The sequence below is a fragment of the Manihot esculenta genome, chromosome 8, assembly GCF_001659605.2.
Source record: "Manihot esculenta cultivar AM560-2 chromosome 8, M.esculenta_v8, whole genome shotgun sequence".
NCBI classification, from domain to species: Eukaryota; Viridiplantae; Streptophyta; class Magnoliopsida; order Malpighiales; family Euphorbiaceae; genus Manihot; species Manihot esculenta.
In genome coordinates this window covers 7,212,945-7,227,216 of record NC_035168.2, presented here as the reverse complement: position 1 = coordinate 7,227,216, position 14,272 = coordinate 7,212,945, and the positions used below count along the sequence as shown (strand labels likewise).

The following is a 14,272-nucleotide window of genomic DNA, read 5'->3' as shown; positions in this document are numbered from 1 at the left end:
TAAATATTATAAAAGAATTTACTGAAATGAAAGTCTCTCATCAAAATTTAGACGATGAAACATAAATCGAAGAAAGAACCTTTTATATTTTTTAAAGTATTCAATTTAAATCTTTTTATTTATTTTTAATAAAAAATTATTTATTTTTTATTAATTAAAATTTACTGAAAAATTCACTAAAAGTGGTTATTTCAAAAAAGTATTTTAAGGTTGAAGACTTTTATGGAAGAGATTGAAGTTCAATGATTCCAATAAATAATAGCTAAAATTACTAGCCTTAGTTGTGATGTACGGTATAATTTTCCTGCAGCCCTAATTTAAAAATAGAGCAGTCGGTCGGAAGCCGAGATCTTGAAACTGAAAACGAATGCAGGATGGAGGGGTTTATCGGGTGTAAGGGATGATGGCCGAGGCTTTTTGATCCCTTTCCATTTCATTTCATTCTCTTTCCCCGGTTTGGAACCATCCATCCTCCATGTGGGCTCTTCGTCGAACTCCCAATCCACTCAAGTGAATTTCTTCTCTTTTTCTTTCTTTCTTTCTACATATATTAGTCCATTTGTTTATAAATGTATATTTACTTCTTTATTTATGGGTTTCTTTTGATTCGTCTTGATTTGAGTACATAAACAGTAATGGGAAATGTTTCTTTTGAAAACGTAGAACTTGGGTTGGTTCAGGGTGTGATTTCTTTGAGCAAAATAATACAGAAATGTTGATAATTCTTCTTTCCCAGTTGCAAGAAGTAATTATAGTTTTGTAAATTATTGTAATTGGCTTGTCCTTTCTTCTATAAGTCTTTTATTTTATTTTGGTTCTGATTTCCAGTAATAATTTTTAAAAAAAATTGAAAAAAAGAGTTGTACGGAGCTACAACTAGAGCTCCAAGATTGCTGGGGAGGGATTTCTTATTCTTTCTAGCACACAAACGATGGAGTGTGCAAACGTGGGCTTAATTGCTTTTTCATCACTTGTAGAGCCAATTTTAGTACTGTTATTAATTATTATTGATTTCTGATATGAAAATTTAGTATTTAGTCAATGTGGTACGGAAAACATTCGATTGTTAGTCCTCAGTTTTGAAAAATACATTAAAATGTCAGTTTTAAAAAATCTAATCTACTAGTTAGTGCTTTTAGTCTTTAAGTGTTTTGCTATAGTCGTTTAAGTGTTTTGCTGTTTAGTTCTCGTGGCATAGTAAAACTCTTTAGTTAGTCTCTTGGTTTCTTTAGTTTTGTAAAAGTGTCTATTGATTAATTCGTATGTATTAAGGGACTTTTCTATAGTACTTAACAGCTCATTACTAGACTTTTTAAAACCTCAATGTTGTTTTAATGTATTTTTCAAAATCAAGGGTCATTTTAATGTATTTTTCAAAATCAATAGACTAATTAATAGTTTCTTGTATTAGAAATGGATACACTTCATTAATGGTTCTAACATATTTCTTCAATTTTCAGGTTCCAGGGATTGAGTGTAGTAGCTTCTCGAGTTTGTTGTGCTAAATCAGAAATATTTTCTAATTATCTAAAAGGTAATTCTTTTATTTATGAGTCTCCTCAAGTAGCATCACGGAAATGCCTATTTTACCACATTGGAGCTATTTTTTCAAAGTTCTCTATGTTAACGCAAAGTAAATCGTCACAAGAAGGTGAGGAAAGCAGTGAATCAGAAGATAACTTAAAGGACGGGTTTTCTGAACTCAAAGTACCAGCTAGTGTCAATGCTATTGAAGAGAGAAATGCGATAAATGGAAATGAAAATGAGTTGGCTTCTGAATTTGGGCTTTTTGATGATGATGAGCATGATGTTGGAGAACACTCCGTAAAAATTATGGAATTATTAGATGCTGAAGCAAATTCAGGGGAGAAAACATCAATGAAGGGAAGTGCTGACGCAGAACTGTTTCAGGCCATCATTAGCACTCCAGCTTCCTATATCCATGGTGTTCTTGATAAGTGGGTGGAAGAAGGAAAGGATTTGGATCGATCAGAGATCTCGCTAGCCATGCTTAATCTTTATAAGTGTAAAATGTATAAGAGGGCCTTGCAGGTAATTCAACTAGATGCTGAAAGGATGAAACATGTTTTATGCCATTTGCTTGAGGGTTTCAATTCAACCAAATATCCTTCAACTTTATTCTTGATTAGCTACCAAATGTGACTATTTGTGCCAATAGACATGCAAATTGTCAATTGAAAATGCTAGTTATTATAACTTATACAGTGCAGTCATTTGATCCCTCCCTGCATTCAGGCCTGATACATTAGATCTAAACTGATTTTCGTGTATTCTCTTCCATGACTTTTCTTGTTTTTGGTTGGCTTTTGAATGAAGAGGAAGCATCTACATTGCATTTCCTTAACAAGTTTTATTGAATAAAGATCAAATCTGAATTTTTGGAAGATAAGAAATTTGGAGGGTGAAGACAAGATTTGTGTTTGAAATCTGCAATGGTTGGTAGGATTTCACACCTGGTACTGAAATTTGTGATTGTTTGCAGGATTGTTAAGAAAGCCTTACACTTAAGTGTGTATGTGGTCCAAGTTTCCAAAGACACCAACCCTAGCACTAAAGTTGCATTATACACTCCGGAAATGATAATTTCTGCAAGTTTGTACATTAAACTACTGAATAAAAATGTTTTACAAGCATGAGTTTTTATAGACTTGAACAATAACAATTATATTTGCCTCTTCCTCTTGTTCCTCCATAGAATTGGATACTTCATTTTATACTTTTGTTTTGCGACCTTTGAATTTGCACCATCTCTTAAGACTATATATCTCTTTGGTTTTAATTTGTTTTTAGATATTCCTAGTTTTTGCTGAACTTGTTCTACAGTTGTTAAATGCATTAAATAAGGAATTCTTATTTTCTTTTACAAAAGATCTTCTCGAAGCCAAAACATCTTTCTTTTTTTGGTTGGATTGTAAAAGTATGAACTTGCTATTACTTCTACATATGCTCAAGATTTTTTCTGGTTTTACATGCAAGATTTAGCAGCATGCTAGAAATGGCATTACTGTGACATTAAGTCCTTGTCTTTTTTGGTCATTTGAAGTTTTATGGAGCGGCATTGCACTTGTTAGCATATTTATGTCTATTTTCTCTTGCTTCTGCAGCTCTCAGAGTGGTTGGAGGCCAATAAGCGACTGGACTTTATTGAGATCGATTATGTTTGTCGCATTGATTTGATTGCAAAGGTCAGTGGCCTTGATAAGGCAGAGAAATATTTTGAGATGATCCCAAAATCATTCAGAGGGGAAGTAACCTACAGAACTTTGTTGGTCAACTGTGCTACTGCTAATAATGTGAATAAAACAGAGCAAGTATTCAACAAAATGAAGGTTCTTCAATTCCCAATCACAGCATTTGCGTGTAATCAGCTACTTCACCTTTACAACAGGGTTGACAAGAAGAAGATGGCTAATGTTTTATTATTAATGGAGAAAGAAAATGTCAAGCCTTCACTCACTACTTATCGAATCTTAATTGATAGCAAAGGCCAGTCCAATGACTTAGCAGGGATGGACCAAATTGTAGAAAACATGAAGGCTGAAGGCATTCAACCTGATATTGTAACCAAAGCAGTCATTGTGAAGCACTATGCTTCTGGTGGTCTCAAAGAAAAAGCTGAGGCTATTTTGGTAGAGATGGAAGGAGGAAATTTAGAAAAGAATCGTGGGGTTTGTAGGTTTTTGCTTACCCTATATTCATTACTTGGAAAAGTTGATGAAGTGGGGAGAGTTTGGAAGGTCTGCGAGTCAAGTCCCCTGCTAAAGGAGTGTTGGGCTGCTATCGGAGCTTGGGGAAGGCTGAAGAAAATTGATGAAGCTGAGGCTGTTTTTAATATCATGTACAAGACTAGGAAGAAACTCTCTTCAAGACACTATGAGGGGCTTTTGAAGGTTTATCTGAACCATAAGATGCTAGCAAAAGGGAAAGATCTCGTCAAGCGAATGGCAGATAGTGGATGCCACATTGTCCCATCGACTTGGGATTATCTTGTTAAGCTTTATGTTGAAGCAGGGGAAGTGGAAAAAGCGGATTCTATGCTGCAGAAGGCTACTCAGCAGATGCAGATTAGGCCATTGTTTCGTTCTTACATGGCCATTATGGATGAGTATGCAAAACGAGGTGATATACATAATGCAGAAAATGTATTTTACAGGATGAAACGAGCAGGTTATGTGCCTCGACTTAGACTTTTCAATGCTCTACTCCAGACTTACATAAATGCAAAGGCTCCAGCCTATGGGATTAGGGAGAGGATGAAGGCAGATAATATGTTCCCAAACCAGGAATTGTCTGCCAAACTACACCAGGTAGATTCATTTAGGAAGTCAAAATTGTTAAATTTACTTGAGTGAAAATGTAGGTGGTTTCTGATGCAGTTAATACATTACTTTGTTGAAAAAAATGGACAAGTAAAAAAAGCAGCAGTCCAAACAATGTCTAACTAGTTATCAATGTCTTGTAATCTTTCATTATTAGCAGATGAAACCATTTAGGTACTTGCAGGAAGTTTTCTTTTGGCCTTTCTTTGGGATGTTTGGATGCATGCTTGTGACATGTACTCCTGCAATATCAAATGCTTGTTACTTGGGGACATTATGGGTAAATTACATTTAAATTTAAATAAGTCATAAAAGTTAAGTTTCTATTCTAAATGTAAAAATATTAAAGTAGTAAATATTATTAATATTTAAAATTACAGAATAATGTTTTATTAGATTATAATTCATTTAGATTTAAAGGTAAAATTTAAAGAAAAAAAATGTAGTTATTTGAACTTCTGATTAAAAAATTAAGATTATTTAGGGTGTAAGGTGACAAGTTCATAATTGTATATTTTATTGAAACTTTTTTAAATTCCCAATTGCCCACATTAGGGATTAGCCTGGAAGGTAGAAGAAACAAGTGTTGGCTTAGGTAGGCTCCAGCAGTCCAGCCCAACCTAACATGAGAGCAGAGGATTTGTCTCTTATAAATTCATTCTATTATAATCCCAAACCCTAATTTCATATATAAAATATTTTAATTTGATCAATTAGGTAAAAAGTTCACTCAAAATTACTTAAATTGCCAAAACTTTAACCACTTGTTTGGAGCGAAGAATTTCGTGAAAAAAAAAAATCTTCTATTTAGAATGAAAATTTTAATAAAAATTAAATTTAATTAAAATTTTTTATTTGTTCTCTTATTTAGAATGCGAAAATTTAAATAATAATTAATATGATCTTATAATTTTTTTTTTAACTAAAAATTAAAGATTAGGGAAGTAGAACGTGAAATATTTTATATTTATTTCGATACACTTATTACCAGATTAAGTCAGTGCACGCATGTTATTTTATAATTTTTAAAGTGAGATAATTTGAAAAATATAACAGGAATAAGATATAAATTCGTTACCACATGAATGGTGGGCGAAGAATTGGGTGTATTCATTCACATGAATGAATGAAATCCATATCATGACTATGTTCAATCATCCAAATTTAATCCAGGCCATAAACATGGCTTGATACATGCCTTATAATGAATGTTTACCAATATGGTGGAAAGATTCAAACACATCTTCCAATGATATGAAGGGCTGCTTCATCTCGGACATGCTATACAGTGCACTTTACCAGTTTACATATGCATACAAATAACAAGAGGGCATGAAGAAAAAGAAGTCATTGAATATACACTTAAATTATTTAAATCTTTAAATTTTATAATATTATAATTTTATGTTTAACTCTTTAAATTGAATTGATTTGAATAAATTAAAATTAAAATTTTAATATTTTGTAAAAATTAAACCGATGAATTTTAAATAGAAACTTATTTAAATTAAATTGATTTAATTTGATTCGATTTGATCGTTAACGTTTTAATGGTATTTTAATTTTTATAATTTAATTTTGGTATTTTAAAATTTAATTAAGTATTTATTTTAATTATAGATTAATTTTTTATATTATAAAAAAATAATATATTATTACTGTAATACCCGGCTAGATTCAGACATCGGAATTCCTACCATCCGGTGGAACTCGAGGATGTCAGAGGTCTCTGGAAGGGTAAGAGAAAGTTTGTCTAAAATGTTTTCAAGTGTTTTAAAGGTTAGAATGGAAAAGGAGTGCGTTTTGAAGAGGAAAGACTTTGGGGACAAAGGCCAGGTTCGGCCGCCGAAGGTTACGTTCGGCCGCCGAAAGTGCCCAATGTTCGGCCCCCGAAGTTCAAGTTCGGCCCCCGAATGTTGCATGGTTTTGCATGCGATTCGGCAGCCGAAGTTGAGTTGGCCAGCCAGCTATTAGGCACTCCTCAGTCCGTGATTTGGACAGGTGTTGCCTCCAGATCATGGCTGGAGATGAGGCCACGTCTCCCATGAGTCATCATCTGCAGTGTTTTAATCACCCCATGCACGGGTGTGAGGGTGAAGAGTGGTGTGAAGGTTTTGAAAGACAAAGGTGAGGTTTAGTGGGTTGAAGCTTGTGAAGGGGATTTGCTGAGTTCAGATCAGTCCTCTTCTGATTTCAGGAGGTAAGGGAAGTTTTTACACTTGTGTTAATGATTTTTAACAGCTTTTTAAGAGGTTAAAGGGGTTTATGCATGAGTTGCATGCTTAAGTTGCATGCTTAGGGTTAAAAGTATGTATGTTCATGGTGAAAGCATGTATATGTGTTCTGTTTGTTGTTTTGTTAGGGTTAATAGGTAGTTTTGGACCCCTTTGGACATGTACTGGAGTATATGTGAGTTGAGGAGTTGAGGTATGCATGTGGAGTGAGCTTGGAGAGGTTGTGCACGAAGCTGAGTTCTAGATGAACTCAGGTTCGGCAGCCGAAGGGAAGATTCGGCCGCCGAACCCTTTGTGGAGGTGGTTTCGGCTGCCTAAGGTTGCCTCCGAAAGAATGGACTTTCGGATCTGTCATGCACATTCGGTCGCCAAAGGTGCCGCCGAACATGCATGAGTTGCGGCTCTGGAGAGGACCTTCGGCCGCCGAACCTGCTGCCGAATGTGTTCTGTCCAGCTTTCAGTTGCATGAGTTATGTGATTATGTTCAGAGGTTTAGAGGGGATTATGGGGAATTGTTTAAGAGTTTTTCACTGTATGTGTGACACCTCATTCGAGTCCATTTGTGTAGGATTGGACCCGAGAGTTCGAGGAGGTCATCAGCGTTAGAGATATCAGAGTCAGTACAATATCTGCCAGAGGAGCAGAGGTGAGTGGAACTAAACTACATATTTGATCTTGAGAAATGACACGATTCGAGCATGATCCATGCATCATAAACTGCCATGTTATGTATTAGGTTGTATTGCATTAGAATTCACGAAGGTGATGCATTGCATAAGATGTTGTTTATGTGGATGAATGTTGGATGATCCTTAGCCCTTGACAGAGAGCAGATACAGAGTTATGGCATGAGATACATGGGTTATATGCCAAGTTCTCGAAGTGTGAGTTTTGGTTAAGGAGCATTTCCTTCTTGGGACATGTAGTATCAGCGGAAGGGATTGAGGTAGACCCCAAGAAGATAGAGGCTGTAGCTAACTGGCCCAGACCCACTACAGTGACTGAGATTAAAAGCTTTCTGGGACTGGCAGGTTACTACAGGAGGTTCGTACAAAACTTCTCAAAGATAGCAGCTCCTATGACAGATGTGTAGGTTATCGTGGACCCTGATGTTTCTTTCCCTGTTGTCTTGAGAGCCGTAGATAGAGGGGGGTTGATAACTTCTGGGCTTAGAGAGTTTTCTTTGGGTTGGTAGACCCGAGTGTGATCCCTCTGTGGCAGAGTCAGTCTGTCGGTTCAGTTCAGAGTATGTTGAGAGTAGTGGATGCAATCCAGCTGACCTTATGGTTCTAGAGTTGACTAGTGATGTCAATCTAGGGCGGATTGGCTAGCTACTCGAGGTACTACCTACGTCTGCAACGACAAGGTAGGAGAGTTCAGAGTTCAGAGGCTAAGATGGATCGGAGATAGTCCTTGGAAGGGACAGAGTATAGGTGCCTAGAGGTTTGATGTCAGCCCAATAGGCTCAACGGTACATAGGAAAGGGTATCAGAGGGTTCTAGCTCTTGTGAGCGAGTTTAGGAGTCAGATCAGGGAATCAGCCTCAACGCCCATTGCTAGTGAGTTCTAGATGGTTGTCCCAGACGAGCTATCAGGTTTTCCATCTGTCAGGGAGTCAGAGTTTGGAATAGGAGTGGTGTCTGGACGCGGAACCATTTCTTTCCTTCTTTCCTTCTACCCTACAGCATGGCACCTGCAAAGAGAGCATAGTCAGCATAGTATAGAGAAGCTTGGTAGAGAAAGGTTATCCGACCCAGTACCTCACCCTGGAATGTTCCAGTGTCAGTGTGAGAAACGAAGGATGAAACCTTGAGATTTTGTAACGACTATGAGCAGTTACACAAAATCACTACCAAGGACAGGTGTTCCCACGCAGGATTAATGGTCTGTGGAGACAGCGAGTAGGAGCTGCTGATCCTCCACGATAGATCTAAGAGTTAGAGAGAGTCCAAAAAACACAAAAGCCAGTATAGTAAAGAAGAAAAAAGGCGGGCAAGGATCAGAGTGCGCAGCAAAAGCGTAGAATCGTTCAGAAAACAGAGAAGCATGCCCAGTAGCTACTCAATGTTGTAGTAGCTAGAGAACATGGCATGAAGGCCAAGATCAGGGCATGTCTATTCCCTTGTGTTGTGTCACAAGTAGAGTGAGTGAGCGAAGCATATCCTGAGAGTCATTGCTCCTCTGACCGGAGTGCGTACAAGGAAACTAAGGGTAAAGATCTAGCGTAGTGAAAAAGCTAAGAAGAGCCAAAGAGAAAAAGAAAGGTAGCAGTCCCTATAGAGTATGGACACAGATGAAGCAGATAAGAATCCACAGAGTCAGAAAATATGGCTAACCCGGGAGTATGTACTCCAGTGGTATCTGTGTCGCTTCTTAGAGGAAGGTGGTAGGCTTTCCTTATTTACTTGTGTGTATATGTGTTTGTTGTATGAACATTCGAGGACGAATGTTCTTTAAGGGGGGAAGAATATAATACCCGGCTAGATTTAGACATCGGAATTCCTACCATCCGGTGGAACTCGAGGATGTCAGAGGTCTCTGGAAGGGTAAGAGAAAGTTTGTCTAAAATGTTTTCAAGTGTTTTAAAGGTTAGAATGGAAAAGGAGTGCGTTTTGAAGAGGAAAGACTTTGGGGACAAAGGCCAGGTTCGGCCGCCGAAGGTTACGTTCGGCCGCCGAAAGTGCCCAATGTTCGGCCCCCGAAGTTCAAGTTCAGCCCCCGAATGTTGCTTGGTTTTACATGCGATTCGACAGCCGAAGTTGAGTTGGCCAGCCAGCTATTAGGCACTCCTCAGTCCGTGATTTGGACAGGTGTTGCCTCCAGATCATGGCTGGAGATGAGGCCACGTCTCCCATGAGTCATCATCTGCAGTGTTTTAATCACCCCATGCACGGGTGTGAGGGTGAAGAGTGGTGTGAAGGTTTTGAAAGACAAAGGTGAGGTTTAGTGGGTTGAAGCTTGTGAAGGGGATTTGCTGAGTTCAGATCAGTCCTCTTCTGATTTCAGGAGGTAAGGGAAGTTTTTACACTTGTGTTAATGATTTTTAACAGCTTTTTAAGAGGTTAAAGGGGTTTATGCATGAGTTGCATGCTTAAGTTGCATGCTTAGGGTTAAAAGTATGTATGTTCATGGTGAAAGCATGTATATGTGTTCTGTTTGTTGTTTTGTTGGGGTTAATAGGTAGTTTTGGACCCCTTTGGACATGTACTGGAGTATATGTGAGTTGAGGAGTTGAGGTATGCATGTGGAGTGAGCTTGGAGAGGTTGTGCACGAAGCTGAGTTCTGGATGAACTCAGGTTCAGCAGCCGAAGGGAAGATTCGGCCGCCGAACCCTTTGTGGAGGTGGTTTCGACTGCCTAAGGTTGCCTCCGAAAGAATGGACTTTCGGATCTGTCATGCACATTCGGCCGCCGAAGGTGCCGCCGAACATGCATGAGTTGCGGCTCTGGAGAGGACCTTCGGCCGCCGAACCTGCTGCCGAATGTGTTCTGTCCAGCTTTCGGTTGCATGAGTTATGTGATTCTGTTCAGAGGTTTAGAGGGGATTATGGGGAATTGTTTAAGAGTTTTTCACAGTATGTGTGACACCTCATTCGAGTCCATTTGTGTAGGATTGGACCCGAGAGTTCGAGGAGGTCATCAGCGTTAGAGATATCAGAGTCAGTACAATATCTGCCAGAGGAGCAGAGGTGAGTGGAACTAAACTACATATTTGATCTTGAGAAATGACACGATTCGAGCATGATCCATGCATCATAAACTGCCATGTTATGTATTAGGTTGTATTGCATTAGAATTCACGAAGGTGATGCATTGCATAAGATGTTGTTTATGTGGATGAATGTTGGATGATCCTTAGCCCTTGACAGAGAGCAGATACAGAGTTATGGCATGAGATAGCCATACCAGGTCGCCCCTGGATAGTCCAGGTCGCTCCTGGTACTATGAGTGAGACAGCTGGGCTGTCAAATCAGAGTTAAGTGTAGACCAGGTGAGACCTCGTCTCCTTGGCACAGTTAGTCATGTTATGATATCAGAGAGATAAGTGTAGACCAGGTGATGACATCGTCTCCTTGGCACAGTTGGATTATCACATGTAGTTGAGGGCTATTGGTGACAAATTCATCCTTGAGATGATATAGTTGTGATGTGATGCATTTCATGAAAGCATGTAATGAATGAACTGTTTTTATTGTTCCTCCTCACTGGGCTCTAGAGCTCATCCCACTCCCTTGACCCCAGTTTTGCAGGTTCTGAGATAGCTAGGAGAAGTCAAAGTCAGCAAGAGTACAGAGGACAGTTGTGCATGAATGTATGTTGTAATAGGATAGTGGACATGATGTAATTGAAAGATTAGTTGTAATGTAATAGATAGATATGTACTGTCATATACTGGATAGACTTATGCTTTCCCTAGTGTCACTGCTATAGTGTGATGTATGATTCATCCCTTGTACACAATCCTGTTTTACGTTTCTTGATGAGAAATGTGTGAGTTAGGCTTAATGTATGGCTTCGATGAGATACCAGTGGGATTAATCCCTGGACCACAGCAGATAGTAGTCTCTGGTACAGGCCCTGAGGGCCATTTCAGATTGACATATCTGAGTAGCAGTGGTTAAGCCTACAGAGTTTTACAGGATTGTGAGTATTGTTTTGTATTATGAATGGGATTTATCAGGTACACAGAGAGTATAGTTGGCTGACTACGGGTCCCGGCGGCCTTAAGCCAATCTGGATCCTAGTGCCAGTGATGGTTCGGACCGTTACTGAGGGGTACCGGTTTCCGGGTCGTTACAATTACTCATTAATTAGTTCGTTTTTATTTTATTAATTTTTTTCTTAATAAAAATTAAATTAAATTGAAATAATTAAAATTTTAAAAATAAAAATTAAACTAAACTAAGAAAATAAAAATTTTAATTAATTTAATTCGATTAATTTTTTCGATTTAAATTAAATACGGCTCATTCTATCATTTACAGCAGGCTAATCTCATTTCTTTAGGAAATTTTTTGTTAATTTGTCTTCTTCACCTTTTATTTACATTTGTATCTTATTTAATTTTTCTAAAAAATTCAATTAATAAGAAATATTTCTAAGCTTTAAAATAATGGTATTAAAATCATATTTTACAAAGACTTTAATCTAGTTGTTTTGAAATAAAATATACTAAAAATAATTAATTTTTGACTAAAATTAATGAAAATTTCTTAAAGCTATGTAAAAATTATGAAAATATATGCTCTAAGATTTTTTTTTAAATAATACATAATAATTATATATGTGTTGATACCAATAATCACTCCAAGCAAAACCATAAGTTCTTACATAAAATTGACAAGGATTTGATGAGCTGATACACGATTTCATCCTTTGAAAGGAAGTTTCGGACACTGTAACAATTAATTTTTCACCAAAACTCACTCTTCTTTTAGCAGGACAAATCTTTTCGATAAATTATCATTAGCAGATATAATCTAACAAATCTCTATTATATCTATAATCGCGGAATTTTAGTACTAATTGAATTTTCAAAAGATTTGATAATCAACTCTATCAATATAAAATCTAATGAATATAGAGAAAGTATGCATTCTTACACAATCATTTTTGAGTTCTAAGTAATTTTATTACATTCGCCTATTTTATCAATTTACTAACCGACTTGAATATCAAAATAATTAAGGCATATGCCAATTATTTTGGGGAGATTTACAATTTAGTTTTTAAATATTGTCATTATTAACAAGTCAGTCCCTGTATTTTTAAAAATTTATTAAAACGTCATTATATTTTCTTTCTTGTCAACGAAATAGTCCTTCCGTCCTCTTTACCCTCAAATAAAACCCTTTATTTAGTCCTTGATATTATTATTATTAACAAGTTAGTCCTTACATTTTCAAAAATATATTAAAACGTTTTTATCTTTTTTCATATCTATTAAAACGTCCTTATCGTTTCTGTCCGTCACTGATCCCTATATTTTCTCATATCTATTAAAATTTCCTTATCGTTTCTTTCCGTCAACGAAATAATCCCTCCTCATCGTTTCTTTCTGTCAACAACGAAATCGTCCCATCCTATATTTTTAGAAATCTATTAAAATGTCCTTATCATTTCTTTTTGTCAACGAAATAGTCCCTATCTTTTATTTCATCCTCTTGCTCCTCCTCCGAAAAAGAAGAAAAAGAAGAAGAAGGAGAAGAAGAAGAAGAAAAAGAAGAAAAAGAAGAAGCAGAAGAAGAAGAAGAAGAAGCAGAAGCAGAAGCAGAAGGAAAAAGAATTAATGGAGAAGAAAAGGAAGAAGGAGGAGGAGGAGGAAATAATGGGGTAATTTAGTCTTTTACTATATTTTTAACGGTAAAAATAGACGGAAGGACTATTTCGTTGACGGAGAAAAAAGATAAGAACGTTTTAATAGATTTTTAAAAACACAGGAATTGACTTGTTAATAATGACAATACTCAGAAACTAAATTGTAAATCTTCCATTATTTTATATATTGTCTTTGTTGATTAACTAATTGAATGTATTAAATTTAAAAGGGTAAAAAAGTTTACCAAAAAGAAGATATGAAATAGATATTCTCCTCAAGATGTATCTAACACGAGATTGTGGATTGATGCATTAGCCTTTTTGTTCTTGTCTTCTCTTCGTCATGGTTTTCAATATAATAACATGGAAAATTTCACCGGAGTAGCACGTGATATGATTAAATAATATTTTTTATTAATTATATTACGATATATAAATAAAATGACCGACATATTTTTTTAAATAAATATATCTGAATAAATTTAAAAAATTTTAAATTTTATCTTTTTAATTTTTATTTTAAAAAATAAAAATAAAAATATTTAATGAATTAAAATTATTCTACTTAATTAATATATTTTAATAATAAAATGTTAAATATTTTAATTTTATTAATTAAAAATATCATATCATTTATATCACGTTGTTCAAAATTTATAACATAATATTTAGTTTAGTCTTTATTTTAAATAATAAAATAATTTTTTCATTATTTAATTTATTTAATTACAATTTAAAAAATAAAAAATATTAATAAATTTATATAAAATAGTAATAATAATATTTTTAAAATATAAAAAATAACTTAAAAAATAAATTATTTTATTTAGAAAATATGAGTTAAAAAATGAAAGATAATGCTATTCCCAAAATTAAAAAGATAATTTTAAAAAAATTAAATTATTTTTTTGCTGTAAAAATAATTTAATCTTTTTTTAATAAAAAATATTTTTTTATTGATAATTATTTTAAATATTTAAAAAAGATTTCGTCACTTAAACGAGGTTAGTTAAAAAAAAACATTTAAAGGGCAATATTGTCCCTAAAATAGCAAAAAATAGAACGTTAAAAGGGAGTTAATCGGCAGAAAATCTGGGTTTTGGGGGAACTGACGTGAGCTAAAAGAGTCTCTTACGTTACGATATCTTGCACTCTTCCGTAGTCAAGCGTGCACACACCGATTATTTTTGGCGTGCCAGCGAGTTTGAAGCAGGGCTGTGCACGTATTTTTTTTAAGTTTTGAATTGAATCAAAGAATCTTACTAAATCGTATTGAAATTAAAAAAAAAATATTATAAAAAATAAATTATATAAAATCAAAATTTATTTAATTATTTAATTATAATTTTAATTCTCATTATTTGTTAAGAATCATATGAA

The 14,272-nt window shown here is 35.3% G+C and overlaps 1 protein-coding gene across 1 annotated transcript; it reads left to right on the top strand.

Annotated features, from left to right (window-relative positions):
• Window positions 1-263: 263 nt before the first annotated feature.
• Window positions 264-4,527, top strand: LOC110621071 (pentatricopeptide repeat-containing protein At1g80270, mitochondrial). Its single transcript, XM_021765122.2, has 3 exons — window positions 264-510; window positions 1,461-2,052; window positions 3,126-4,527. The coding sequence occupies exons 1-3, from the start codon at window positions 476-478 to the stop codon at window positions 4,371-4,373; spliced, it is 1,875 nt and encodes a 624-aa protein (XP_021620814.1). The 5' UTR covers window positions 264-475; the 3' UTR covers window positions 4,374-4,527.
• The last annotated feature ends 9,745 nt before the right edge of the window (window positions 4,528-14,272 follow it).

Excerpts from the sequence above, each read along its gene's own strand:
- LOC110621071 (XM_021765122.2), top strand. The coding sequence starts at position 476 with ATGTGGGCTCTTCGTCGAACTCCCAATCCACTCAA. Across the intron at positions 511-1,460 it reads CGAACTCCCAATCCACTCAA|GTTCCAGGGATTGAGTGTAG; the intron begins GTGAATTTCTTC and ends TTCAATTTTCAG. Across the intron at positions 2,053-3,125 it reads TGTATAAGAGGGCCTTGCAG|CTCTCAGAGTGGTTGGAGGC; the intron begins GTAATTCAACTA and ends TTGCTTCTGCAG.